Here is a 23692-nt window from a genome sequence, read left to right on the forward strand (position 1 = left end):
CCAAAATGTCATTTCTAAAAAAAAAGCTTTATCATGAATATTGACATATGTGCACTGCAATAAAACGATGACTTCAATTATTGTTTGCATGATTTTATCAATTCATTTAATTCAATTTTGAATTTAATTAATTTTTATATTAATTCAAATGTAATTTATGTATTATATGTTTTTTATTTTTTTATTTAAATTTGAAACTAATATCTATTGAAAGCATAAATTGAAACATATGATTTTGTGTTACTATGATATATTTATTTTTTATTAAAAATTGTATACATAAATTTTAAATACAAATGATTGCAATATATATATATATATATATATATATATATATATATATATATATATATATATATGTGTATGTAGAGTTTTTGCAAAAAATAATAATTTTCAGTCAAAATATTATTTCTAGAAAAAAACAGATATATCATAAATATTGACATTTGTACTTTAATAAATGATCATTTCAATTATAGCTTATATTGATTATATCAATTTATTTAATTCGATTTTGAATTTAATTAATTTTTATATTAATTCAAATGTATATATTATATGTTTTTTTTATTCAAACTGAAATTAAACTCTATTGAAAATATAAACTATATTAAAATTTTTGTATTGATTATATCAATCAAATTAATTAAAAACTGTTTAAATAAATTTAAAATACAAATGATTGCAATGTTCAGTATCACTCAAGAGATAAATCATTCAAAAATACATTTTGCTATTTTAAGTAATTTCCTATCCAAATTACTTACTAAAAAAATACAATATTTAATTAGTTAATTTAATTTTCTAAAAAAAAAATTGGTTGAATATTAAAATTTATCACTGCAATAGGGGTTTTCCAATGGACATTAAATTACCGTTTAATAATCATAAATTTTTTATCCCAAATACATATTATTTCGAGATTACCTTAATTTGAAAGAATTGATGTAGTGTAGTTTTCTTCCAAAACTATATGTATATTGTATATCTTGAATTGTCTTCTTAAACATTCAAATAAGAGAGCCCAAGAAAAATTAAAAGAGATAGATTCAAAAGAGTTTCAAATGGACATTAAATTATCAATAAACATGTATATTACCCTCAATAATCAGAAATGTTGACACCCAATGCATGCAATTCGAGATTTTCATAATTTTAAAGAGTTAATGTATGATATAATTCTGCTTAAAGCATCCAATTTATAATTTTTGTCTCTTGGGATGTCTTATTTGAATTTTAAATTATAAATAATAAAATATTACATATTATATTAAAAACCAATTTTATTCTATTTATCCAAAATTGAATTATGAAATGACTCATCTTTTCAGCACCATATATGAGCTGAATTCTTCTAAGATGTAATGTTCGTTTATAATATAAAACTTTAGCACAGTAATTTTAAAAAATATACATCTTGGGCAGGGAAGTTTCTTTCTCTACTCACAATACCACACCAAGAAGGAAGCCTGCGGAGATGATGGGATGGGACCATATCCGACGGTTCATTTCACCCTACCTTGTGAGGCACTGCCTCCATGAGGTGATCAAAAGTCCAGATTTAAACACACATACACTCCATGAAGTGATCAAAGGCCTAAATTTAATCACCATGTAAAATCAATGGCTGAGATCCTGTGAGGACACTGCCCACAGGGGTAGGGTCGAGTTAACCATATCCGGCCAACTAAACGCGGGAGAACCGTCGGTTTTTCAGCCTATTCTTTGGTTCCATGTGTAGACGTAATTTTACCCCAAAAAGCTTGAATCCAGTTAGAAAACAAAGTAGCATATGAGTTAAACCACTGAAGGTTGAAGAGGTCTAAACACTTCAGTTTCTCACATATAAATAGCTGTTGGAATGCCAAGCTGCGGGAAAACATTTTTGCTTCCGACATCCTATAAAAAATAAGTGTATCCAGTCCACTATACATGCTTAAATTGTGGACTCATAACCCAGGCAATGGGAATTGGGTAGTAAGGGCCTCCACTCGTTTTCGCAGATCCATTACCTTGTCGATCAGAGGAAAGCTTGGCGAAGTGACAAATTTCATAAAGTCTTGAAGTTTCGAGCCGGTGACAGATTTTTTGGCTTCTAGGGTGATTTGCACACCCTCCTGAATAAAATCTGCGGCTGCTATAAATTCATTTTCACTAAAACCTCGGGTAGTCATTGCAGGTGAACCTTTGCGTATCCCACCAGGCACTAGTGCACTTTTGTCGCCTACAAATTTGAATGGGTAAAAATGAGGGAAGCTGAAAGTTTCTGCGCAGAATACGAGCTCAGGCATTCAAGTATCCATTTTCTATTAAAATTTGATATAATAGACCTCCTTTATCAGACTATGTGCTAATCTTTTGTATTTTATTCAGAGAGAATGCTTAGCCTAGCCCCTTCTCATATACTTATTTCTTTATTATTTATACCTGGATAGCGATCTATGTCAACCCTGTATAGGCTAAGATTCTTGAAATTCATAAAAATGGTCGGGGCATATATGGCAGAAATGGATCTTGTACACTCACCAGGTACGGAATTTTTATTGAGGGTGATGGATGCCATATCGAGAATTTTCTCCACCCTAGCACCGTCTATCCCCTGCAAATGGGAGAAGGGTCGATATATTACAACATATCGCACATGATAAGGCATCCAAAGAAAATAGGCAATAATAAAACCAAAGATTACAAGTAGTTGATTTCAATTGTACACGGGTCGGTGGGCAATTGAGTGCTAGTAGAAAAAATTTAAGAACAGTTTGAGTATGAAAACACAGAATATTTTGACTCTAAATTTAATGTTCTGGGCTATATGAGAACAAGAAAGATGAAAAATAAAAGTCAGATGCTCACCAGGGGGTGGAGATCCACTAGGACCAGATGGTTATCACTCCCTCCAGAGACCAGTTTGTATCCCAACTCCATAAATCGGTTGGCAAGAGCTCTACAATTATTGACCACCTATCAGACAAATTGATGGTGTCAAAATAATCATACATGAAGGGATCATTGAAAAAATAAAATAAAACATCAAGAACCTTATTTTGATAAGCCTTGAAGGCAGGTGATTTTGCGTGTTTTAAACAAACAGAAAGCCCCCCAATTGTGTGATTGTGTGGACCTCCCTGTTCATGATAATAAACGGTTTGATTAACTAGAAATATATTCGACCAAAAACGCAAAAATTCCATAATGTCAATATTTAGAGCATACTCAATACATCAATGACAAGCAAAGCACAGACTCCACAGACCTGTAGACCTGGAGAAACAGCATTGTTAATGGCAGATTCTAAATCAACTCCCAGAACAGGATCCTTCTTGAAAAAGATCATGCCGCCTCTAGGACCCCTCAGAGACTGAAAAACATGTCCAAGTTATGGTCACCAAATTGAAGAGAATAAAATTTTATAAATTCAAGGATGACCCGCTGCTGTAAAATTTGACGATAAAAAAAGAAGACCACGAATTAATTTCTACTTCTCATAGGCGGCAAATAGCAATCCAGGTGCTTTGGCCCATGTTTATACAACTTACATAGAGCAAATAATTATAATTTATAGCCAACCTTATGTGTTGTAGTCGTAACAATGTCACAGTAATCAAAAGGATTAGCAACAACAGAGGCAGCAACAAGTCCACTTATGTGAGCCATATCCATCATGAGAAAAGCACCAACAGCATCAGCGATCTTAATATTAAAAACTAACGTTTAGATGCTGAACATGGCCGAAAACAGGAAAAAAAGCATGATAAGCATACGTTTTGGACGAAACAGAGTGGCTGTTTTCTTAAGCATGCGAGGATAGTCAAAATCTCTAGGATAAGCACTAGCACCAGCAATTATAAGTTTTGGACGAAACAGAGTGGCTGTTTTCTCAAGCATTACATAATCAACAAAGCCTGCAAAAAGTTTAATGTCGGTGATGGTTACAATTAATATATGAAATCATGCTACTTAAAATTCATAACAAAATACCAAGACCTGTAGACTCATCAAGTCGATAAGGCATGGACTCAAAATAAATAGATGTGCCAGAAACTCGTCTCTTGGGAGTCATGAAACCATGTGACAAGTGTCCACCGTGAGGTAAATCCAATCCCTGGAGTCACTCAAATCCCAATAAAAAAATAACGTCAAATAATTCAACAGATTGATGCGGGAGGAAAAGATGGTATTTTACCATTATGCGATCATGTGGATTAAGAACTGCAGTGTAAACCTCAAAATTAGCAGGAGAACCTGACAATGGCTGAACATTTACACCCCATTTTTCCCCATCCAAGCTAAATGCTGCAAGTGCCCTCGCTTGACAAAGAATCTCAAGTTCTTCAATGTACTCGTTGCCACCATAATATCTAGGCAAGTAAAAATAAATAAATCTGGCAAACTTGTCATGAAGTCCAGTGCTTATTATTGTACTGATGTCATTTTCCTTCATCCAAAGAATTACCTTTTACCAGGTAGTCCTTCTGAGTATTTATTAGTGAGGCAAGAACCAACAGCTTCCATCACTGCACGTGACGTAAAATTCTCTGAAGCAATAAGCTCTAAGCTTCTAAATTGACGATTCTTCTCCCTGTCAAAAATGGACTGAACTTCGGGATCTGCTTCACTCAAGCCATAGTCCACATAGTTGCTCCCAGCATCTAATCATCCATTTCACGATGAAGAAAACTTGCACTATATAATCAATTACATGAAGGGAAAACCATGGAACTTTATGCCAATTCATCCCAGTTGCCGGGAGAATAATGGGAAAAGTATCGAGTCGCAATTTCTCTGAAAGGCTCAAGCATTTTTCACTAACAAAAAATTGCAATAACAAAGAAAATGCCAAAGCTTCAAGGTCAAAAATTAATGCACACATATAAAGACAATCGTTAGTCAAAACACTACCAAATCTCCCGTAAATATCAGCCAATCAATTGCCACCTCAGCTAGCTTACACTCATTGAAACTCAACCGGAGAACGTTGCAGACAGCAGTTACAGAGAAAAATATACTCGAAAATTATGAACTGGCTTAATAATTATCACGAGAATGCAAGGGGATGCTGCACAAATGGCACTCCTATCATTTTAAAATGCCATACCCTGAGTTGTAATCTTTCATGATAACAGATTCAGCGACAAATTCTAATTTCTTGTGTCAGTAAAAGTATAAATGTGTAAGGATATCTCTTTAAACCAAAAAACACAAAATCATGCTTATCAAAATTTAAGGAACTAAAATCACGTGAGGCTCAGGTCTTCATGGAGGCATAATTAAGTTTCACAGAAAATATCAAACAAAATAAGATTCTGGGGCGAGAACCAAAGCAGACATTTATTGACATTTACAGAAAAGAACCACATATCGATGCAAAGGAAATTTACACACACACACACACACAACACTTGCAAGACTTAATGATAAATCCCGTACGCAGTCAGCAAGCAAGCGTGAAAATAATCCACTGTTTTTCAACATTTGAACTATGTTAGATTTATAATGTTTACCACATTCAATTTTATGGATAGGAACAGAAGCAGAAGAGGCTGGCTTCCCGGTAACCAAGTTCACTTCCAATGGAGACGACCCACATGGCCTCGTTGAACTCAATTTCACGTTATTTGAGCACCCATTGAGACCAACCAATTTAGAAGGAAATGCTGATCCCAGTGTCCAAACAGTCTGTTGAATAGAGCTCATAATTGCAGATCCACCACAAGCCTGCATGCTCTATCTCTCTGACGCCACACTTTCAAGTTTACGGTGTTTAAACAAGATCTCCTGCCTGAAGGGTAGAATTCAAGAAAATTAGCTTCATGAAACAAATTTTAAATTGCAGGCGGCTGATGCATAGCATGCAGGGTATGACAGCCATTTCACTGATTACCAAAAAAATCAAAGGAACGTGATCAAACTGACATCTTGTATAAGTTCCATTATACAGAGGTAACATAATTAAATCCAACAAAAGTTAATCAGCTTCTCCATACATGAATTCATCACGAAACATCCATAAATTCGACATGTTCAACCGGACTTCATGATGCTAACATCATTAACCAGCTCAAAGAAACATCATAAACCCCCAACCAATCCAACAATATATGTTTTAGTATATGTAGCAGTTTTGCACAAACCAAAACTCCGCATAGGCAACTCCCTTTCCTGAAAAAGTCAATTCAACTTCGCATAACACAACACGACGAAATCCCACAACAAAAACAACTTAATGTTAGGGGAAAAAAATTTACATTTTCCTATCTTTGATAATCCTTCGTAAATTATTTGGTCCTCTAGCTCAAAGCACACGTAAAACAATGAAAACAGTGTATCAAAACTCACACTTATCATGCTTATTCCTCCGTATAAACTGGATTTTCCATAATAATTATTTTAAATTGGTGTTTTGGTTCTCTCATCACAAGGAACCATTTTGTACGCAGGTTTTCATACAGGAGACGAGAGCAAGGTCGAAACCTAGCCAAGGTAAGAACGATCTCTCTTATTTTAGCGTTTAATTTTTTTTATTTATTAATAGTTATAAAAAATTAAATAATATGTAAATTAAGGTTTATTTTTTATTATTTTAAATATGTAATTCAGTTTCAATATTATATTTATATTTTTAAAATTTTATTATTGCCATTATATTTTTATTAATTAATTCTTAAACATGTCGTTTTTTATTCATTAAATATGGATAAATTAATAAATTAGTATGTAAATTTTTTTTCTAATTATTTCACAATATTTATAAAAAAACAAATAAATCTATATATTTGAGATGAAATGAGTTATAAATAATATGTGAGCTCTTGTGAGACGGTCTCACGGATCTTTATCTGTGAGACGGGTCAACCCTACAGATATTCACAATAAAAAAATAATACTCTTAGCATAAAAAGTAATACTTTTTCATGGATGACCCAAATAAGAAATCAGTCTCACAAAATTTTTTGCCCTAATATGTTACGGATATGATTAGTTTTTCCTTATTATTTCTTAAAAAATAAGAGAAAATTATAATTTTAATATTGTATATTTTGTCATTTTGTGCTCTTGATTATCTGTATTATCAAATATTAATTTTTAGTCATTATTTATTTGTTTTAATACATGTTTAGTCATTTTTCCACGTGGCGTTGAATTCGAACCGACATTATACTGACTTGTTTTATGTTACATCAACATTTATACGAAAAAATTGTAGAAAATTGAGAAATCGACACCTAAAACTAAAAACTATCAATATACATAATTAATATTGCAAACATGCTAATAAGTAGGAGAAAAATTAGAATATTTCCCCGGAATTAAACATATTACAACTCATAGTTTATAGATCTAAGCATAAAGCGTGTCTTTTCTATTTAATAATGTATGAACCCCTTTGAAAAACATCCTCAATTTTATTTATGGTAAAAACTTGTGTAAGACGGTCTCACGGGTCGTATTTTGTGAGACAGATATTTATTTGGGTCATTAATGAAAAATTATTACTTTTTATGCTAAGATTATTACTTTTTATCGTGAATATTGATACAGTTGACCTGTCTCACAGATTAGGATCCGTGAGACGGTCTCATATAAGATTCGCTCTTTATTTATAGATAAAATATAGAGAATGTTATTATTGTAATGTTGACAATCCATTTTATATTTAACTTGTAACAATATCTACTTTCTCTTCTCTACTATCCTTGTGTAACTATCCCTATATATTCCAAGTAATTTTTCATTTTTTTCTAATTATTTATGTAAATATAAGCTGAGCTTAAGTATTAGATAATACTTTTTAAAGTTTTATCATTAAAAAAATTTGTTGAGGATTTTTTTTTTCAAAAAAAAGGAAATTATATTTTGGTCCATTCACCGAAACAAGGAAAGGTTTTTTTTAATATATATATATGGTGTTATCTTACATGCACGAAACTATAATATCATGATGAAGATACCATTGATATATATAAATATATAGTTTTTTATAAAAACTTGTGTGAGACGGTCTCACGGTTCGTATTTTTTGAGACGAATCTTTTATTTGGATCATCCATGAAAAACTATTATTTTTTGAGCAGGTCTCTTGTGAGACGGTCTCACGAATCTTTATCTGTGAGACAAGTCAACCATACCGATATTCACAATAACACGTAATACTCTTAGCATAAAAAATAATATTTTTTCATGGATGACCCAAATAAGAGATCTTTATCACAAAATACGACCTGTGAGACCGTCTCACACAAGTTTTTGTCTTACTTTTTATACTAAGGCACCGTTTGATTCGTGTGATAGGATAAGTAAATGATATATAATAATAGTGATTATAAAATAAAAGGTAAGGATACACAATACATTATGATAAATTATATGATGTTTGACATGAGTTTAATTTGCTTGATTATTTTTGTTAATTATTTACTAAAATGTCCTCATCATATATTAGTTAGTAATATATTCTTAAAATGATTCAATAAATAAATAAAATATTTAGAATTAATTGATTTAAAAAATTACAAATAAAATTTAAATATTATATTAATTATTAAATTTTCATTAATTCAATTTTCCAAAAAAAAACTAAAAAACCGATTAATATTATAAAAAATAATTAAATTTTGATAATAATATAAATATACATTTATTGTGATAATTAAAATATTAATACAAATTTAAATAATAAAAAATGGTTAATAAAAATTATAATATTACAGTTAAAAATAATATAATAATAAAAAATATGATCAATAATAATTAAATTATTTATAATATTAGTCAAATTAAAAATTATATTTAAATATTATTAAATTTTTTGAATCTATAATTATTTTAAATTTTAGAATATTAAAAAAAAATTAAATTAATCAAACATAAACCCTTCTCCCCCAAAAGATTATATAATCACCCACATGAGGATAATAATGCATATAGTGCGGGTCGGGTGCGGGCTAAACGGGCCTATCACAATCTTAATCATGTACACCAAACACATGATAAGTGAAGGATTAACAATCAATCCCCCCTTATCACGCTCACCAAACAATGCCTAATAATATTATTTTTTATTGTGAATATCAGTGGCTTGATCCGTCTCATAGATAAAGATTCGTGAGATCGTCTCACAAGAGACCTACTCATAGTTTTTTATGTTGTATACTCAATGTCTATATTTATATGATCATCGGTGAATTGACAGTCATTTATTAGATGTATAATTTTTATGTGTTTTATTACATTTAATAGATAAATGTCAATTCATTTGTGTTCATATAAGTATGAATATGTAACATAAAATATAATATATAGTTTTTACTTCTATTTCGACAAAATAAAAAAAACGAAATTTAATAATTATCAACTTCATTTTTAATCTATGAATTTTAAATTATTTCTTAGATAACTTAATTAAAGTGAAAAGGGTAAATTTGTGAAAAATACATCTGTCAAAGTTCAAATTAAGATTCAGTACCTAGCAATATTTTTTTAAGAATTAGAACCTGACAATGCCATAACTTTAGGTTTAACTCCCCACAAACCCAAATTTACATTTTTGTCCTTATATTGTTTAAATAATATATTATTTTATTCACAAAAATTTCATAAGTCTTCTCAATCTAAAATATATTTTTTAAATAAATATTTTTTTCTAAATTATCACGGAATAAGAGTAAATACTTATTTTGACATACAAAGTACCTATTATTGGGTTTTAGATACTTGATTCCATTTTTTGAATACTCCAAATGTATAAGAAAATACTATATTTTCGATTAATCACCACAAATGTAGGGGGGTGTATTCAATCTAAACTTTTAATGACTTTTTTTAAAAGGTGGACTTTTGTGGAGTTGATGGATTTTGATTGACTTTTATAGAATCTCATGGAATTGTAAAACATATTTCATAGACTTTTATAGACTTTTTTTCAAGATTTTTGTAGACTTTTGTAAACTTTTGTAAACTTTTATAATTGTGATTTATTTTTTTATTAATTCCTTTTAAATAATTATTGGACATGTATAACCTATTAAATTTTAAATTTTTTTTATTTATGAAAATGTAAATAAATTTTACTTATTTAAAAGTTAAATAAATTTAATTTGTGAAAAACGACAAATGAACTATCCAATTTATTGAAATCAAAATTTCAATTCTTTATGTCAATTCAACATATTAATGAACAATATTTTTATAATTTCATAATAAAATTTTATTAAAATGAACAATTTATGAAATACAATAATCATAATGATTCAAGAAAAAAACAACAATTCATCTATTTTTACACATAAATATTGGCAATATAATAAATTCAAGATTGACCAATCATACCTTTGAATAGAAGAAATTTTTTTGAGAGAGAGAAGAACCCTAGAGAGCTTGGGATAGAAGATAGATAGCATATTTTTCAAAAAAGAAAGTCCATCAAAATCTTTGGTATAGGTGGAAGAATATTTTTGATTTTCTGCAATTGTACATAAGGCTTCAAGGTTTGTACATGAATAATAAAATAAGAATCCTTGAAAATCTATGGATTTTTTGGATACCTCTTGACTTTTGTAGAGTTTTAAAAAGTCAAGTTTGAATACCACATGACTTTTTAAAACTCTACCAAAATCCATGTTGAATACCACTAAACATATATAGAGTCATTAAAAGTTTAGATTGAATACCTCTAGATTTTAAAATTCCATAAAAGTCATTAAAAGTTTAGATTGAATACACCCCCCGTAGTCATTGTTGGGTTTTCATGAAAAATGAATTAAGATGACTTATTCATGTAATTTTATTTTTTCAAAAAAAAAAACATAGTTCATCACTTATCATGAAATAAGATTAAATAATTATTTTGACATATAAAGTACATATTTTGGAGTTTCATATGCTTGATTTGACTATCTGAATACTCCAAATATGTAATAAAATACTAGATCTTCGAACGATCACCATAAATTCATTAATTGGTGGTATTTTCATATCATTTTATTTTTTAAAAAAACATAAGTCATCACTTATCATGAAATAATATTAAGTATTTATTTTGACCAACAAAATACATATTTTGAAGTTCCAAATGCTTGATTTTACTCTTTGAATACTCCAAATGTATAAGAAAATACTGGATCTTCAAGTTATTGCAATAAATTCAATAATTGTTGGTATTTTCTTTGAAAATGCATTAAGATGACTTATTCATGTCATCTAATTTTTGAAAAAACGCAATTTCTCACTCATTGTTGAATTAGAAAAATTAATTATTTTGATCGATAAAATACCTATTTTCGGGTTCCAGATATTTGATTTGGCTATTTGAATACTTCAAATGTGTAAGAAAATACTTCAATTTCAAGTAATATTAAGTGACTTTTGATTGTGTCATTTGTGAAGTTAAAATGCGATACTTAAATTGATACACATAGTATCTAATTAGAGCATATAAATACATGGTTTTTCCCCGTAAATACTCATATCCAATTATTTGAGGATGTCAAAACCTAATTTGAAGTTAATATTAAGTGACACCGATGATGATATTCATGAAGCAAAAATGTGATACCTAAATTCATATAAATAATACATAATTCGAGTTCACAAACACTTGATTTTACCTTTTAAATACAAAATTCGATTGAGTATGTCAAAATATATAATTTGAATATAATATTGAATATTTTTTGATGATGAATTTGTGAATAAAAAACGTGCTACCTAAATTGATACAAATAGTACCTAATTGGATTTCACATATACTTGATTTTACCCTTTTAAGACTCAATTTTGATTATTTTGGGATATAAAAAATATAATTTCAAGTAATATTGAGTGTAATACCTAAATTAGTACAAAAAATATCTAATTCGAGTCTACCAATACTTTATTTTACTCCCTAAATGAGAATTATTTTATTTTGAGTTTGCATATACTTGATTTCATAAATGAGATACTCACAATATGTATTAAAATACTGGATATTCGAATAAGCAACGTAAGTTCAACAAATGTTGATATTTTTATGGAAGATACATTTGTATAACATATTCATCTTATTTAATAATAAAAAAAAACAAATTCTCAACTAAGCATGAAAATTTTAAAGTACTTAGTTTTACTTGAGAAGTACCTAATTTGAGTTTACAAATACTTGATTTCGTAAATGAGATACTCACAATATGTATTAAAATACTAGATATTCGAATAGACAACGTAAGTTCATCAAGTATTGATATTTCCATGGAATAAGCATTTGGATGAAATATTCGTATCATTTAATATTTTTTCTGTAAAATAAAAACAAATTCCCAACTAAGCATAAAATTTTTAAAGAATTTGTTTTTATTTGAGAAGTACCTAGTTCGATATTGCAAATATTTAATTTAGTACATGAGATACTCATAATATGTAATAGAATACTGGATATTCGAATATGCAAGGTAAGTTCACCAGTATTTTAATGCATATTGTGAGTATCTCATTTACGAAATCAAGTATTTGCAAACTCAAATTAGGTAATTCTCAAGTAAAACTAAGTACTTTAAAATTTTCTGTAATGCCCGAGAATTTGATTACCGTAATCTGAAATGATTTGGGTATAATTACGTAATCTGAACTTAATCTGAAATGATTTAATGATTAATTGAAGTGATTATAGCCGGCCAGTCCAAGATTAGATTGGGCCAAGAATATGAATGATACGAGTTTTGGGCAGAACAATTGGCGCCCGAGCGGTAGAAAGTAACCGCCCGAGCGCCAAAGCTCAACATGGTGTGTTTCGGGCAGAGGAGGTGGCGCCCGGGCGGTAGTTTTTGACCGCCCGAGCGCCAACGATACATCGTGAGGGCAGAATACCTCGTGCTCGGGCGGAAATTTATTACCACCCGAGCGCCGAGCAAAATGGAGGAAAAGTTGACACGTTGAGTTACATGCAACGTGTATATATATATATATATATATATATATATATATATATATATATATATATATATATATATATATATATATATATATATATATATGTGTGTGTGTGTATACAAACCATTTGCCTCAGAATTGAAGAAAGGGCCGAGGAAGATTCACGAAAATCCTTACGCCTTTTTATTTCAATCCGTCCGTCTGATTTTGAATCTGAGTACAGTACCGAGTTCCTATCAACGTAGGCTACAACTGGACGTAAGTTTTGCTACGTTTTGATATGCTTTGAAATTATGATGTTGTCAGAATTGAATAGAATTCATATATGATGTTCTTGTCATGTTAGACATCATAGAATCGAAGTCAGAATGAGAAACGGACTGACTATGTAATTGTTATGATTTTTGGAATCGATTGGACTGAGAATTCATATCAGATATGTATTGTTATTGAGATTATGACTGGTATCGATGTTGATTATGAGTTCTGGTATTATATCAGTGATGTTCGGACTGACGGGGTTATCGAGACTGTATTGATATACCGTCGAAACATCAGTTAATGGATATTGATCAGATTTTATTGTGATATGAATATTAATCAGAACAGGTATTGAATTGAATTGAATATTGATATTATATCTGTTCGGTATTGGTATTACCAGATTGGGAATGGACCGAGATAGAGTCGGGACTTCTTCTTCTTCTTCTGAGCGAGAAGATAAAGGTATAAGTCAATGTGGTATTGGGAGATCGACTTGAGTCGGATTAGACTTAAGTTTCCCTAAATCACATACTTTACTTTATTGCATTGATATTTGCATTGATTTGACTGATGTACTTGTTCCCTTGAATATAGATAGCAGGTATCAGATGAGTTATCTTGTGACAGAAGTTCCTGATAGTGGTGGAATCGCCACGGGAACATTGCACGATGTCTCGAGATAAGGATATTAGCGATAGAGCTACAGTCCATGACGGATAGGTCAGGACACCAGATGTTTGGTTATATCGAGTAATAGGAATTGGAATTCTGCTATTACGGAATTCGATATAGGAACACCATATTTGGTTATATCGAGTAATAGGAACGGAGTTCCTTCTATTACGGAATTCGATATATGAATACCACATTTAGAAACCGGGATCCCTAGACTAGGATTGAGTCTAGTCTGAATGATTGTTTATGTTTCAGATTTTGATACATACATTTGTTACCTGATTACATGCTTTATATGTGTTTATATGATTGCATGTTTCGTTGATTTATACTGGGATTTATTCTCACCGGAGTTATCCGGCTGTTGTCTTGTCTGTATGTGTACATGACAACAGGTGGGACAGGATCAAGGTCCAGGAGATGAGGAGAGATCGTGATTAGAGTGGAGGCTCCGGACTTGGATTGTATATAGGGGTTAAACACTTGATATTAGTTTTTGAACCATAGTTTGTACTGATTTGTAGACGGTACAGGACTTGTACTTTATTATATACTGATATGTATATTAGTTTGATTTCACTACGTTCCGCATTTTAAAAAAAAAATTTAGACCCTGTTTTATAATTGATAATTAGTCTCAATGATGATTAAGAACTTGATTAGCGTCCGGGTCCCCACATTTTCATACTTATTTGAGAATTTTTTTACCAAAAAAATTATGAAATAAGATGAATATGTAATACATGCTTAGTGATCGAGCAAAACTTTCATTGTAAAATTCTTAGTAACAATTAATAATATTCAAGATCGAAATAATCACAAAGTGCACGATGTCAAGTAATAATATAATCATGGACTTTCAATAATCGCAAGTGCACGATGTCAAAATGTTCCATGCTTAGTGATTGAGCAAAACTTTCATTGTCTAAGAACTGTATTTCTCAATTATTATTCTCAGTTATTCATTTTTTAGCAGTGATACTTCAGATGATTGTTTACTACTATGATTATTAAATAAAAAATCAATGAAATGGTTCAAGGATTAAATGATGAAATAAATAAGATAGAATGATTGATTAAAGTTCAATGAGAAATGAATTTGTTGGGAATCTCGGTTCACCTACCTCTCGCTAATCTTCTTAATTCATTCGACAATGATCTATGCTTTCGACGAGATTTCACATCCAATTGAACACACACTCTAAAGTTATGTCAAACTAATTCAACTCAGTGAATTAATTAAATCTCTTTAATTATTTATTAATGGTGAATTGCATGTCGTTTATTAAATCTCATAGCTTTCGACCTATTGTATTATGACTATTGACGTGTATCCGACTTCATATTTCTCTGTAAATTTTAAATCCACGGATTATGCTATTCGTTCCTATCACGGGCTATTCTCTCGAAGAACATTGTCCGGAAATCTCCAAATCTTCGCTCTAAGCCTTTTTTCTCTTTCAAAGCTTTGCGGCTGTTGAAAAGTCCTTGAACATGTCATCCAAATGCATTTTGGATAGAAATGCGAGCACTTGGTGTATTTACGTTACATATTCGAATATTTAGTATTTTAGTACTCATTATGAGTATATCATTTACCAAATCAAGTATTTTAAATATGAAATTAGGTATTTCGCAAGTAAAACTAAGTATTTGAAAAAGTTCAATGCTTAGTTGCGAATTTATTTTTTTAACAATAAAAAATAATTAAATAAAATGAACATGTCATCCAAATGCATCTTAGATGAAAATGTGAGCATTTGGTGAACTTACGTTTCATATTCTAATATCCAGTATTTTAATACTCATTCTGAGGATTTCATTTAATAAATCAATTATTTTAAAATTGAAATTAAGTATTTCGCAAAAAAAACCAAGTACTTCAAAAGGTTCAATGATTAGTTTCGAATTTGTTTTTCTTTTAAAATAAAAAATAAATGAAATGTACATGTAATATAAATGCATTTTGGATAGAAATTCGAGAACTTGGTGAACTTAAATTACCTACTAGAATATCCAGTATTTTATTAACTTTTATGAGTATCTCAATTATCTAATCAAGTATGTAAAATTGAAATTAGGTATTTCGCAAATAAAAATAAATACTTCAAAATGTTCAATGCTTAGTTGAGAAATTATTTTTTTAAAAAATATAAAAAATAATTAAATGAAATGAACATGTCATCCAAATCCATCTTGGATGGAATGCGAGCATTTGGTGAAATTACGTTGCATATTCGAATATCCAGTATTTTAATACACATTCTGAGTATCTCATTTACCAAAAAAAGTATTTTAAAATTGAAATTAGGTATTTCGCAACTAAAACTAAGTACTTGAAAATGTTCAATGCTTAATTGCGGATTTGTTTTTTAACAATAAAAAAATAATTAAATGAAATGAACATGTCATCCAAATGGATCTTGGATATTTATAGACTCGAATTAGATACTTTTTATATCAATTTAGTTATCACATTTTAACTTCACAAATAACATATCAAAAGTCACTCAATATTACTTGAAAATATATTTTTTATATCCCAAAATAATCAAAATTGAGTCTTAAAAAGGTAAAATCAAGTATATGTGGAATCAAATTAGGTATATTTGTACCAATTTATTTATCGAATTTTTAATATCATTAATTTCATCATCAAATACTACTCGATATTAAATTCAAACTATATATTTTGACATCCTCAAATAATAAAATTTGTGTATTTAAAGAGTAAATCAAGTATTTGTGAACTCGAATTATGTATCATTTGTATTAATTTAAGTATCACATTTTTACTTCACCATCAGTGCCACTCAATATTAACTTCAAAATATATTTTGACATCCCCAAATAATTGGATATGAGTATTTAAGGAATAAAATAATGTATTTTTTAGATTCTAATTAGATATTTTTTTTTACCAATTTAGGTATCATATTTTATCTTCACAAATGACACCATTAAAAGTTACTTAATATTACTTGAAACTCAATTATTTTCTTAAACATTTGAAGTATTGAAATGGCCAAATCAAATATTTGGAACCTCAAAATAGGTACTTTATCGATCAAAACAAGTATTTTTTTCTAATTTCATTATGAGTAGTGAGAAACTGTGATTTTTTAAAAAATTAGATCACATGATCTTAACGCATTTTCAATGAAAAGACTAACAATTAATGAATTTATGGTGATGTTCGAAGATCCAGTATTTTATTACATATTTGGAGTATTCAGATGGCCAAATCAAACATCTGAAACTCCAAAATAGGTATTTATATGTCAAATAAATATTTAATCGTATTTCATGATAAATGATGAATTATGCTTTTTTTTTTTGAAAAAATAGAATTACACGAATAAGTTATCTTGATGCATTTTTCATGAAAACCCAACAATGACTACATTTGTGGTGATTAATCGAAAATATAGTATTTTCTTATACATTTGAAGTATTCAAAAAGTGGAATCAAATATCTGAAACCCAATAATAGGTACTTTGTATGTCAAAATAAGTATTTACTCTTATTCCGTGATAATTTAGAAAAAATATTTATTTTAAAAATATATTTTAGATGGAGAAGACCCATGAAATTTTTGTGAATAAAATAATATATTTATTTAAAAAATATAAGGGCAAAAATATAAATTTGGGTTTGTGGGGAGTTAAAACTAAAGTTATGGCATTGTCAGGTACTAATTCTTAAAAAAACATGGCTAAGTACTGAATTTTAATTCAAACTTTAACAGATGTATTTTTCACAAATTTACCCATACTTAAACTTGTATTATATTTATATTTATATTGAGCGATCTCACAGCACGATATTGATTCCGTTTGGTCCATTAACGTCGTTACGAGATATCCGGTGTTGAATTGGGGACCACTAACGGCGTCTCCATTTTTTTTGAAGAAGCAATCCAGGCCGTTAATTATTTTCAACCGTGTAGATCGAGTTAGAGAGCGAAGTGTAAACGAGAGGGTATAAAAATGGGATTGTTGCTCGGAAGTAAAAAAGAAAGAGTAATTTCATATTCTTTTCATTCTTCAGAAGAAGAACAAAGAGCTTCTCTCTCGATTTTCTTCTTTTGTCAGATTTTTTTGAAAATTCATTAAAATGAAAAATCTGGTGCGTGAAATGCAGTGAATCTATAGTTTTCAGAAGATGGTCTTTGTTTCTGTTTTTGAGTTTTCCGAAGATATATGAGTTCTGTGTCTCGGATTTAACATGTAATATGTATGTATATTATGCATCACAGGTGCATTTTCAAGCGATTTGAAGTCGTTTTCAAGAAGTTGTGGACGATTGGATGAGATTCCAGGCTTTGAAAAGGCTGAAGAACTATTGGATTTCTCGAAAGAAATTTGAACGCAGAGGTTTGTAATCATCATCGTGTTTCCTTTCTGTGGTTCTTTTTGTGTTCTCTTCGTAATTAACGAGTTTATTTTCTTAATTTTTGTTTTACAGGTTCGTCTGCGTAGATTTGATGTTAGTTTCTTCTCTGTAAACATCGGAAAAAATACAAAAGCCTTAGATCGAAGCTCAGGTTTGTTGTTTTTCCCGTTGAAATTGATGTCGAAGATTGCAATCGAGGCTTGGATCTGTTCGAATGACTGGTTGAAATCTCTGTATCCGTGAGTTGACAGAGGCTGAAGGGTAGATTTCGAGTCTCTGGTCAAGTACACGACATCAATTCATCTTGCTCGAAGTTTTCTGTGAGAAAATCATCAGAAATTTTTCCGCCAAAATCAGAGTAGACAAGGTGTATAAATCTTCATCTCAGTAAACATCGGAAAAGATTGTTGAATTTGAATTGTTTCTCATAATATTGACCTTCTGTGACTGCAGATTCAGAGCAATCGGTTTCGGTGTTATTCGGTATCGATTCTCAGAGAATATTACGATCGATTTCGTCAAATTTTCCAGTGAAAGAGGAGAAAAAAACAGAGTTCTCCGCTGAATCCGTACAGTCCCGTGTTTTAATTGAAATCTCCAGGTAATGGATATGGTGATGGAATTTGGTGACTCGCCCGCGCATATCTGCCTTTTAACCCCCGAATCGCATCCATTTCCATCTTCTCCTACCTCTCAATCTGGAGATATCGTCTTCTCTGATTTAAAATTTTTCATAGGCGAAGGTGCCAACCAAACTTATTTTCTTCATATTTTTCAACCCTCCTTTGCATTTGGATATGACAGAATTTTGCTCAGTTTCTCCTCGATTCCTTCGGAAAACCCAGAAAACCAAACCAGAGTACCAGACAGTTCTGCATGTTTTACCATCCTCCCCTCCCTGCCGGAAACCCAAATCTATTTCCATTTCTTCGTCAATTCCTGGTGTTGTAAAATTTATGGGTTCCCCCTTGTTATTCTTGTTTATCTCTGCATTTGGCCAAAACATATAACCAAAGCGCAGCTTACAGAGCAATCCTTAGCCATCTGTCAGCTGAATTCTGCATTTTTTTTCCTCGGAGGAACTTTTAGCTAACAGAATCTGAACTTCCGTTAACGCTAATGGCGGAAATGTGATTGGATTGAACAGGTGATTTTGAATATGGAGAGGAACAATGGCCAATCCACCAATAATAGAGAAGGGCCACTATTGTTGAGATCCGAGCCCAGGTCAACAACCTCTATGATGTCGTCCGAGTTCGTGCTGCAGTGGGGTAATAGGAAAAGGCTGCGCTGCATGAAGATCCAAACGAACAAGGGCTCAAGCTCCGGATCCGGTCGACCCATGACCCGGGTCAGTCGTCGGGTAATCAGATCGGATCTAAGCAAGGATCCGAATTGGCTTCAGCAGATAAATGCAGAAAAGGCCAACGGGAATGTGAGTGTGAATCTCCGTCAACGTCCGCCCTCACCTTCTCATCGAATTTTGAGGTTTTCTCTCTCCCTATTTTTACGTTTAGATTTTTGAGATTTTGTTTTGTCAGGTTTTAGTTTTTTTAAAAAGTTTAAAAGAGTTTTCTAATTGTTAATTTTTTTTACATTACTAAGTAATTTTCTGTTTAAAAAAAATAAGCAAATTAGGATTTATTTCTATTTATGAAATTTTAATTTTGATCCATTTAAAAATTATTCTTTCTTTAATTCTATTACATCCTAAGTTGATCATATATTGTAATTGTAAGATTTATGAAATAACTGAATATAATATATAAAAATATATAGTTTTATTAAATAAATAATTTTTGAGAAGATAGATCTTAAGAGATATTAGGGGAATATGACGGAGCGCAGCATCATCAGTTTGCTGTTAAGTTTGGTATGCATTTATATTAAATTTTAAAATAATAATATTTTTTTTTTGTGGGGACATCGTCGTAATATAAAACTGTTTTTCCTTGATGGCAAGGAAAAGTTCATTTAATATTTACGTTGATATTTGTAAAAATAGTGAGGAAATATGTTTTAAGACGTGAAAATTTAAAAAAAAAATAGTATTTATTTTGTTTTTTGGGTATAAAAAATTTATTTTGCAAACAAAAACATATTAGGCTTTAATATTTTATCTGCAGTGGTTGATAATGGAAACTTTGGAAAGTGGGCCGCCATTTGTCCTTTGAGATCCCCTTCCTTTTTCATGAATGAATGAATTAGGAATTAGGTGATTACTAATGTGAATTTAGGACACGTATACTCTTCAGAAAATTCAGACATATTGTTTCGATCCAAAGGCCCCAATTTTCTGCCACAAAATTATATTCTAATATCCTTGAAGTTTCTCCTTCCCAACTCTGCATCGTTTTTATGCTTTAGATCAGATTTCTCGCAGTCTCTCAAATTTCTTGAATTCTCGAGCCTTCTAAATATAAAAGCTGACCCAAATCACAACCACACCCTACCTTGACGGCTCTCATTTTTCTACGCCACACCTTGTGATATACAACTACCCTACAAGGTTATTCCTGTAATTTAACCTCCACCAATTATTTTTCTTTAGTTTTTTTCTGAAAAAAAGTTAACCCTTTTTTTTATGACCAGCTTTTGGGTTGTAATTTTTTTCTGTAATTTGATTTATGTGTTGTGAATGTCTCGTGTTTTTTTATATGATGTGATGATCCTTTGCTGCGTTATTTTACTTGTTTTGGAGCAAAATTTTATAATCTGTGAATTAAAGTAGAAAGTATTTTGTACTTTTGGTAACTTCATAATATGTCAGTTTTTCTTGTACCCTCTCCACTTGGATGGGATGCATATGTCGTTCTAACCTGTAATTTCTTATTTCCTTTAGGAATTCAGAGAGTTGGATTGGTATGAGGGGACATAGCAACGGCGTGAAGGGATTGGCTTCACCGGATAGAGGTGGTGATAAGATCAAAGCTAGTTGCAGCACCAACCCCAACAATAAAAAGAATAGCAATAATAATGGTAATCAACAAAATGACCACCATCACCACCAGGGCAGTGGCGGAAGTGGTGGTTCTGGGTCATCGGAGACAGCCCATGAAGGGAAGAATGGTGGGTTTTTGTCATGTAATGAGCCTGTCGCCATAGTGTGGCCGCCTAAGTTTGTGATCGCCTTGACAAATAAGGAAAAAGAAGAGGATTTCATGGCAATTAAAGGCTCCAAACTTCCTCAAAGGCCAAAGAAACGAGCCAAGTTAATTCAGCGCACAGTCAATGTTAGTTTTACTGCTCCCCTCTCTTTTCTCTATTTGCTGCGTTCAAATAAGTCCATTATTTATCATTACCTCGAATTAGTTGCTTGCATTGTGCTGAAAGTATAGGATGCTTTGCTCTTTCACCCGTGATTTTGTTTACACTGTTTCCATTTATTCGTGGCTAGTTAGGTTGGCTCATTTATTTCAACTCTTCCGCTTGGTTCGTATTACATACTATGCTTCATTATTGGATTTTTTATAAGTGCGTTTTCCACATTTACTCATCTCTTCAAAAACAAGGATTACTAGTTTTCCATTTCTATCTCTGCGATCAGAAACCTTAGGCAACCATGATAAGCAATTCGATACAAACTTTATTAAGGCTAGGTGGTTTCAGCCGTGGAAAAGCAACTTGTTTTACTTTTTATCAAAATGGTGTGCCCAAAATGTTAGTGTGAGGCTAGACAAGGGATGCAAGCATGCATAACGTGCCCCTTCTTTCCTCCATTCCTTTGTGAATAAATGGGATGACATGTCTGTACGGGAATGTGCTTTTTGCTTGTTTAATGTTTATGTAGCCAAGTATTGTGCATTAAACTTGACATGATGGAACGGAATTAAATATATATATACACACACACATATAAACTAGATGAGTGTAATCGACATATCATGGCTAATGTTTTTCCAGATTTGTTATGCCCTGCTTGAAATTAAACTCGTGATCCTGAATTGCCGCGGGCGGTATTTTTAGAAGTTTGTACTTCGTATCTCATAACGCTACTTCCTACTAGACGAAGATTGATTAAAATGGAACTATTAACAAACAACGATTGAGAGTTGGTTTTTGACTTTCATGTTTTTTATCCACTAAGCGGATCCAGGAATTTTTGGCAGGGTAGGTAGGAGGAAGCTGGAATTCAAATAGTTAGAAATTTTTTTCCCAACTGAGACGCCTGGTCGCCCCTTCTGGGTAGTTACCCTTTTGTCATTTCTAAAAGCCATCGTTGAATAAATTTCTGAATTTTCCATCTACCCTGCGAGTCTTTGCTATTTTCATTAATTATTATTGTGGAGGGAATATGCTTTTGCCAATTATTAATTTTGGTGGGGTTTATTTTTCTTGTTTTCTTTCACGTATGTAAATATATGTATATAAAGCTTAAATATATGTTATTGGATGACCCACTCTGTCTCACCACCAACTCGATGTAAACAAAGCACTAAAAGGTTCAAGAGTCAATTTCTATCATTAGTGGTTCATAGTTTGGGCACCAAGATTAACATCTGATATTTTATTACCATCCAATGTCGAAAACATTCAATCAGTTTCATGTACAATATTTTATGCATGTCATTGTGAATTCCATTTTGCGTCATCTTATAAATTTAGATTGTTCATCAAGATACATGCTTTTAAAAATATGACATTTACTAAAATACATGAGATATTGAAGAAACAGTGTTATCCTGTATATCCATCGGAATTTGGATTCAAATCCGGTCTGATTCTGAATGTTTGGTTGCAATTGCAGTTGGTATGCCCAGGTTCATGGTTATGTGATCTAACCCTTGAACGATACGAGGTTCGGGAGAAGAAAGTTTCCAAGAAGGTACTCTCTTTGTTTCTCCATGATATAGCCTAAAGAAACCTTGAACCAGAATAACTTACCCCACCCCTAAGTCCATATTTCGTATTAGTTTCATTATATCATATATCTTTCTTGGTATATACTATATACAGATAATAGGTAGGAACATAATCTGAAACATTATGAAGTTACCAAGATTGTTATTAAATTGTTAGCACCACATAAAAATATCCTATTTTCTTCATCGAATATCTAAATGGACTCAAATTCATGATCATAAGGGGTATTATATAAATTGTATTTTCTTTTTTTGAAATTCTTTAATCGACATATCACTTCCCCATTTTCAGAGACCAAGAGGCTTGAAGGCTATGGGCAACATGGAATCAGACTCGGAGTAGAGGAATGTTAAGGAATCGTAAAAATGTGATATTTGAAAATTTGTACACTTGTTCAGCGCAAATGAATGAACGGTTCAATTTGACACTCTGCGTTACAAATTACAATTCCTTCCAAAATAAAAATAAAATAAAATTAAGCCAATAGCATTAAAATTTAGCGCTTCCAAAATTAAATTATTATTTTAAAATTGATTTAATTTAAAACTCAATTTTATACACACGTTATTTGCGTGTACATTCGATTTTATT

At 31.0% G+C, this 23692-nt stretch overlaps 2 protein-coding genes across 6 annotated transcripts; one reads left to right on the forward strand and one right to left on the reverse strand.

Moving 5' to 3' along the window:
- Positions 1 to 1678: 1678 nt before the first annotated feature.
- LOC140816663 (serine hydroxymethyltransferase 3, chloroplastic-like) lies at positions 1679 to 6486 on the reverse strand. The gene is made up of 12 exons (XM_073176054.1): positions 6337 to 6486; positions 5502 to 5779; positions 4454 to 4649; positions 4184 to 4358; positions 3985 to 4102; positions 3784 to 3902; positions 3568 to 3690; positions 3254 to 3358; positions 3039 to 3125; positions 2854 to 2961; positions 2527 to 2599; positions 1679 to 2224 (listed from the first exon to the last, which is right to left on the reverse strand). The coding sequence occupies exons 2-12, from the start codon at positions 5719 to 5721 to the stop codon at positions 1950 to 1952; spliced, it is 1599 nt and encodes a 532-aa protein (XP_073032155.1). The 5' UTR covers positions 5722 to 5779; positions 6337 to 6486; the 3' UTR covers positions 1679 to 1949.
- An 11369-nt stretch (positions 6487 to 17855) lies between these two features.
- Positions 17856 to 23531, forward strand: LOC140816262 (uncharacterized). Of its 5 annotated transcripts, XM_073175396.1 has the most exons (9): positions 17856 to 17971; positions 18102 to 18219; positions 18311 to 18389; positions 18490 to 18605; positions 18692 to 18839; positions 19386 to 19726; positions 21081 to 21471; positions 22986 to 23063; positions 23393 to 23531. In XM_073175396.1, exons 6-9 carry the CDS (start codon positions 19398 to 19400, stop codon positions 23441 to 23443), a joined length of 849 nt encoding a protein of 282 aa, XP_073031497.1. In that variant the 5' UTR covers positions 17856 to 17971; positions 18102 to 18219; positions 18311 to 18389; positions 18490 to 18605; positions 18692 to 18839; positions 19386 to 19397; the 3' UTR covers positions 23444 to 23531. The 5 variants fall into 5 exon arrangements, with proteins under 5 accessions (XP_073031497.1, XP_073031496.1, XP_073031498.1 ...); XM_073175395.1 differs by having other exon boundaries at positions 18311 to 18607; XM_073175397.1 differs by having other exon boundaries at positions 18311 to 18522.
- The last annotated feature ends 161 nt before the right edge of the window (positions 23532 to 23692 follow it).

Source organism: Primulina eburnea, chromosome 16 (assembly GCF_022965805.1).
Source record: "Primulina eburnea isolate SZY01 chromosome 16, ASM2296580v1, whole genome shotgun sequence".
Lineage (NCBI taxonomy): Eukaryota > Viridiplantae > Streptophyta > Magnoliopsida > Lamiales > Gesneriaceae > Primulina > Primulina eburnea.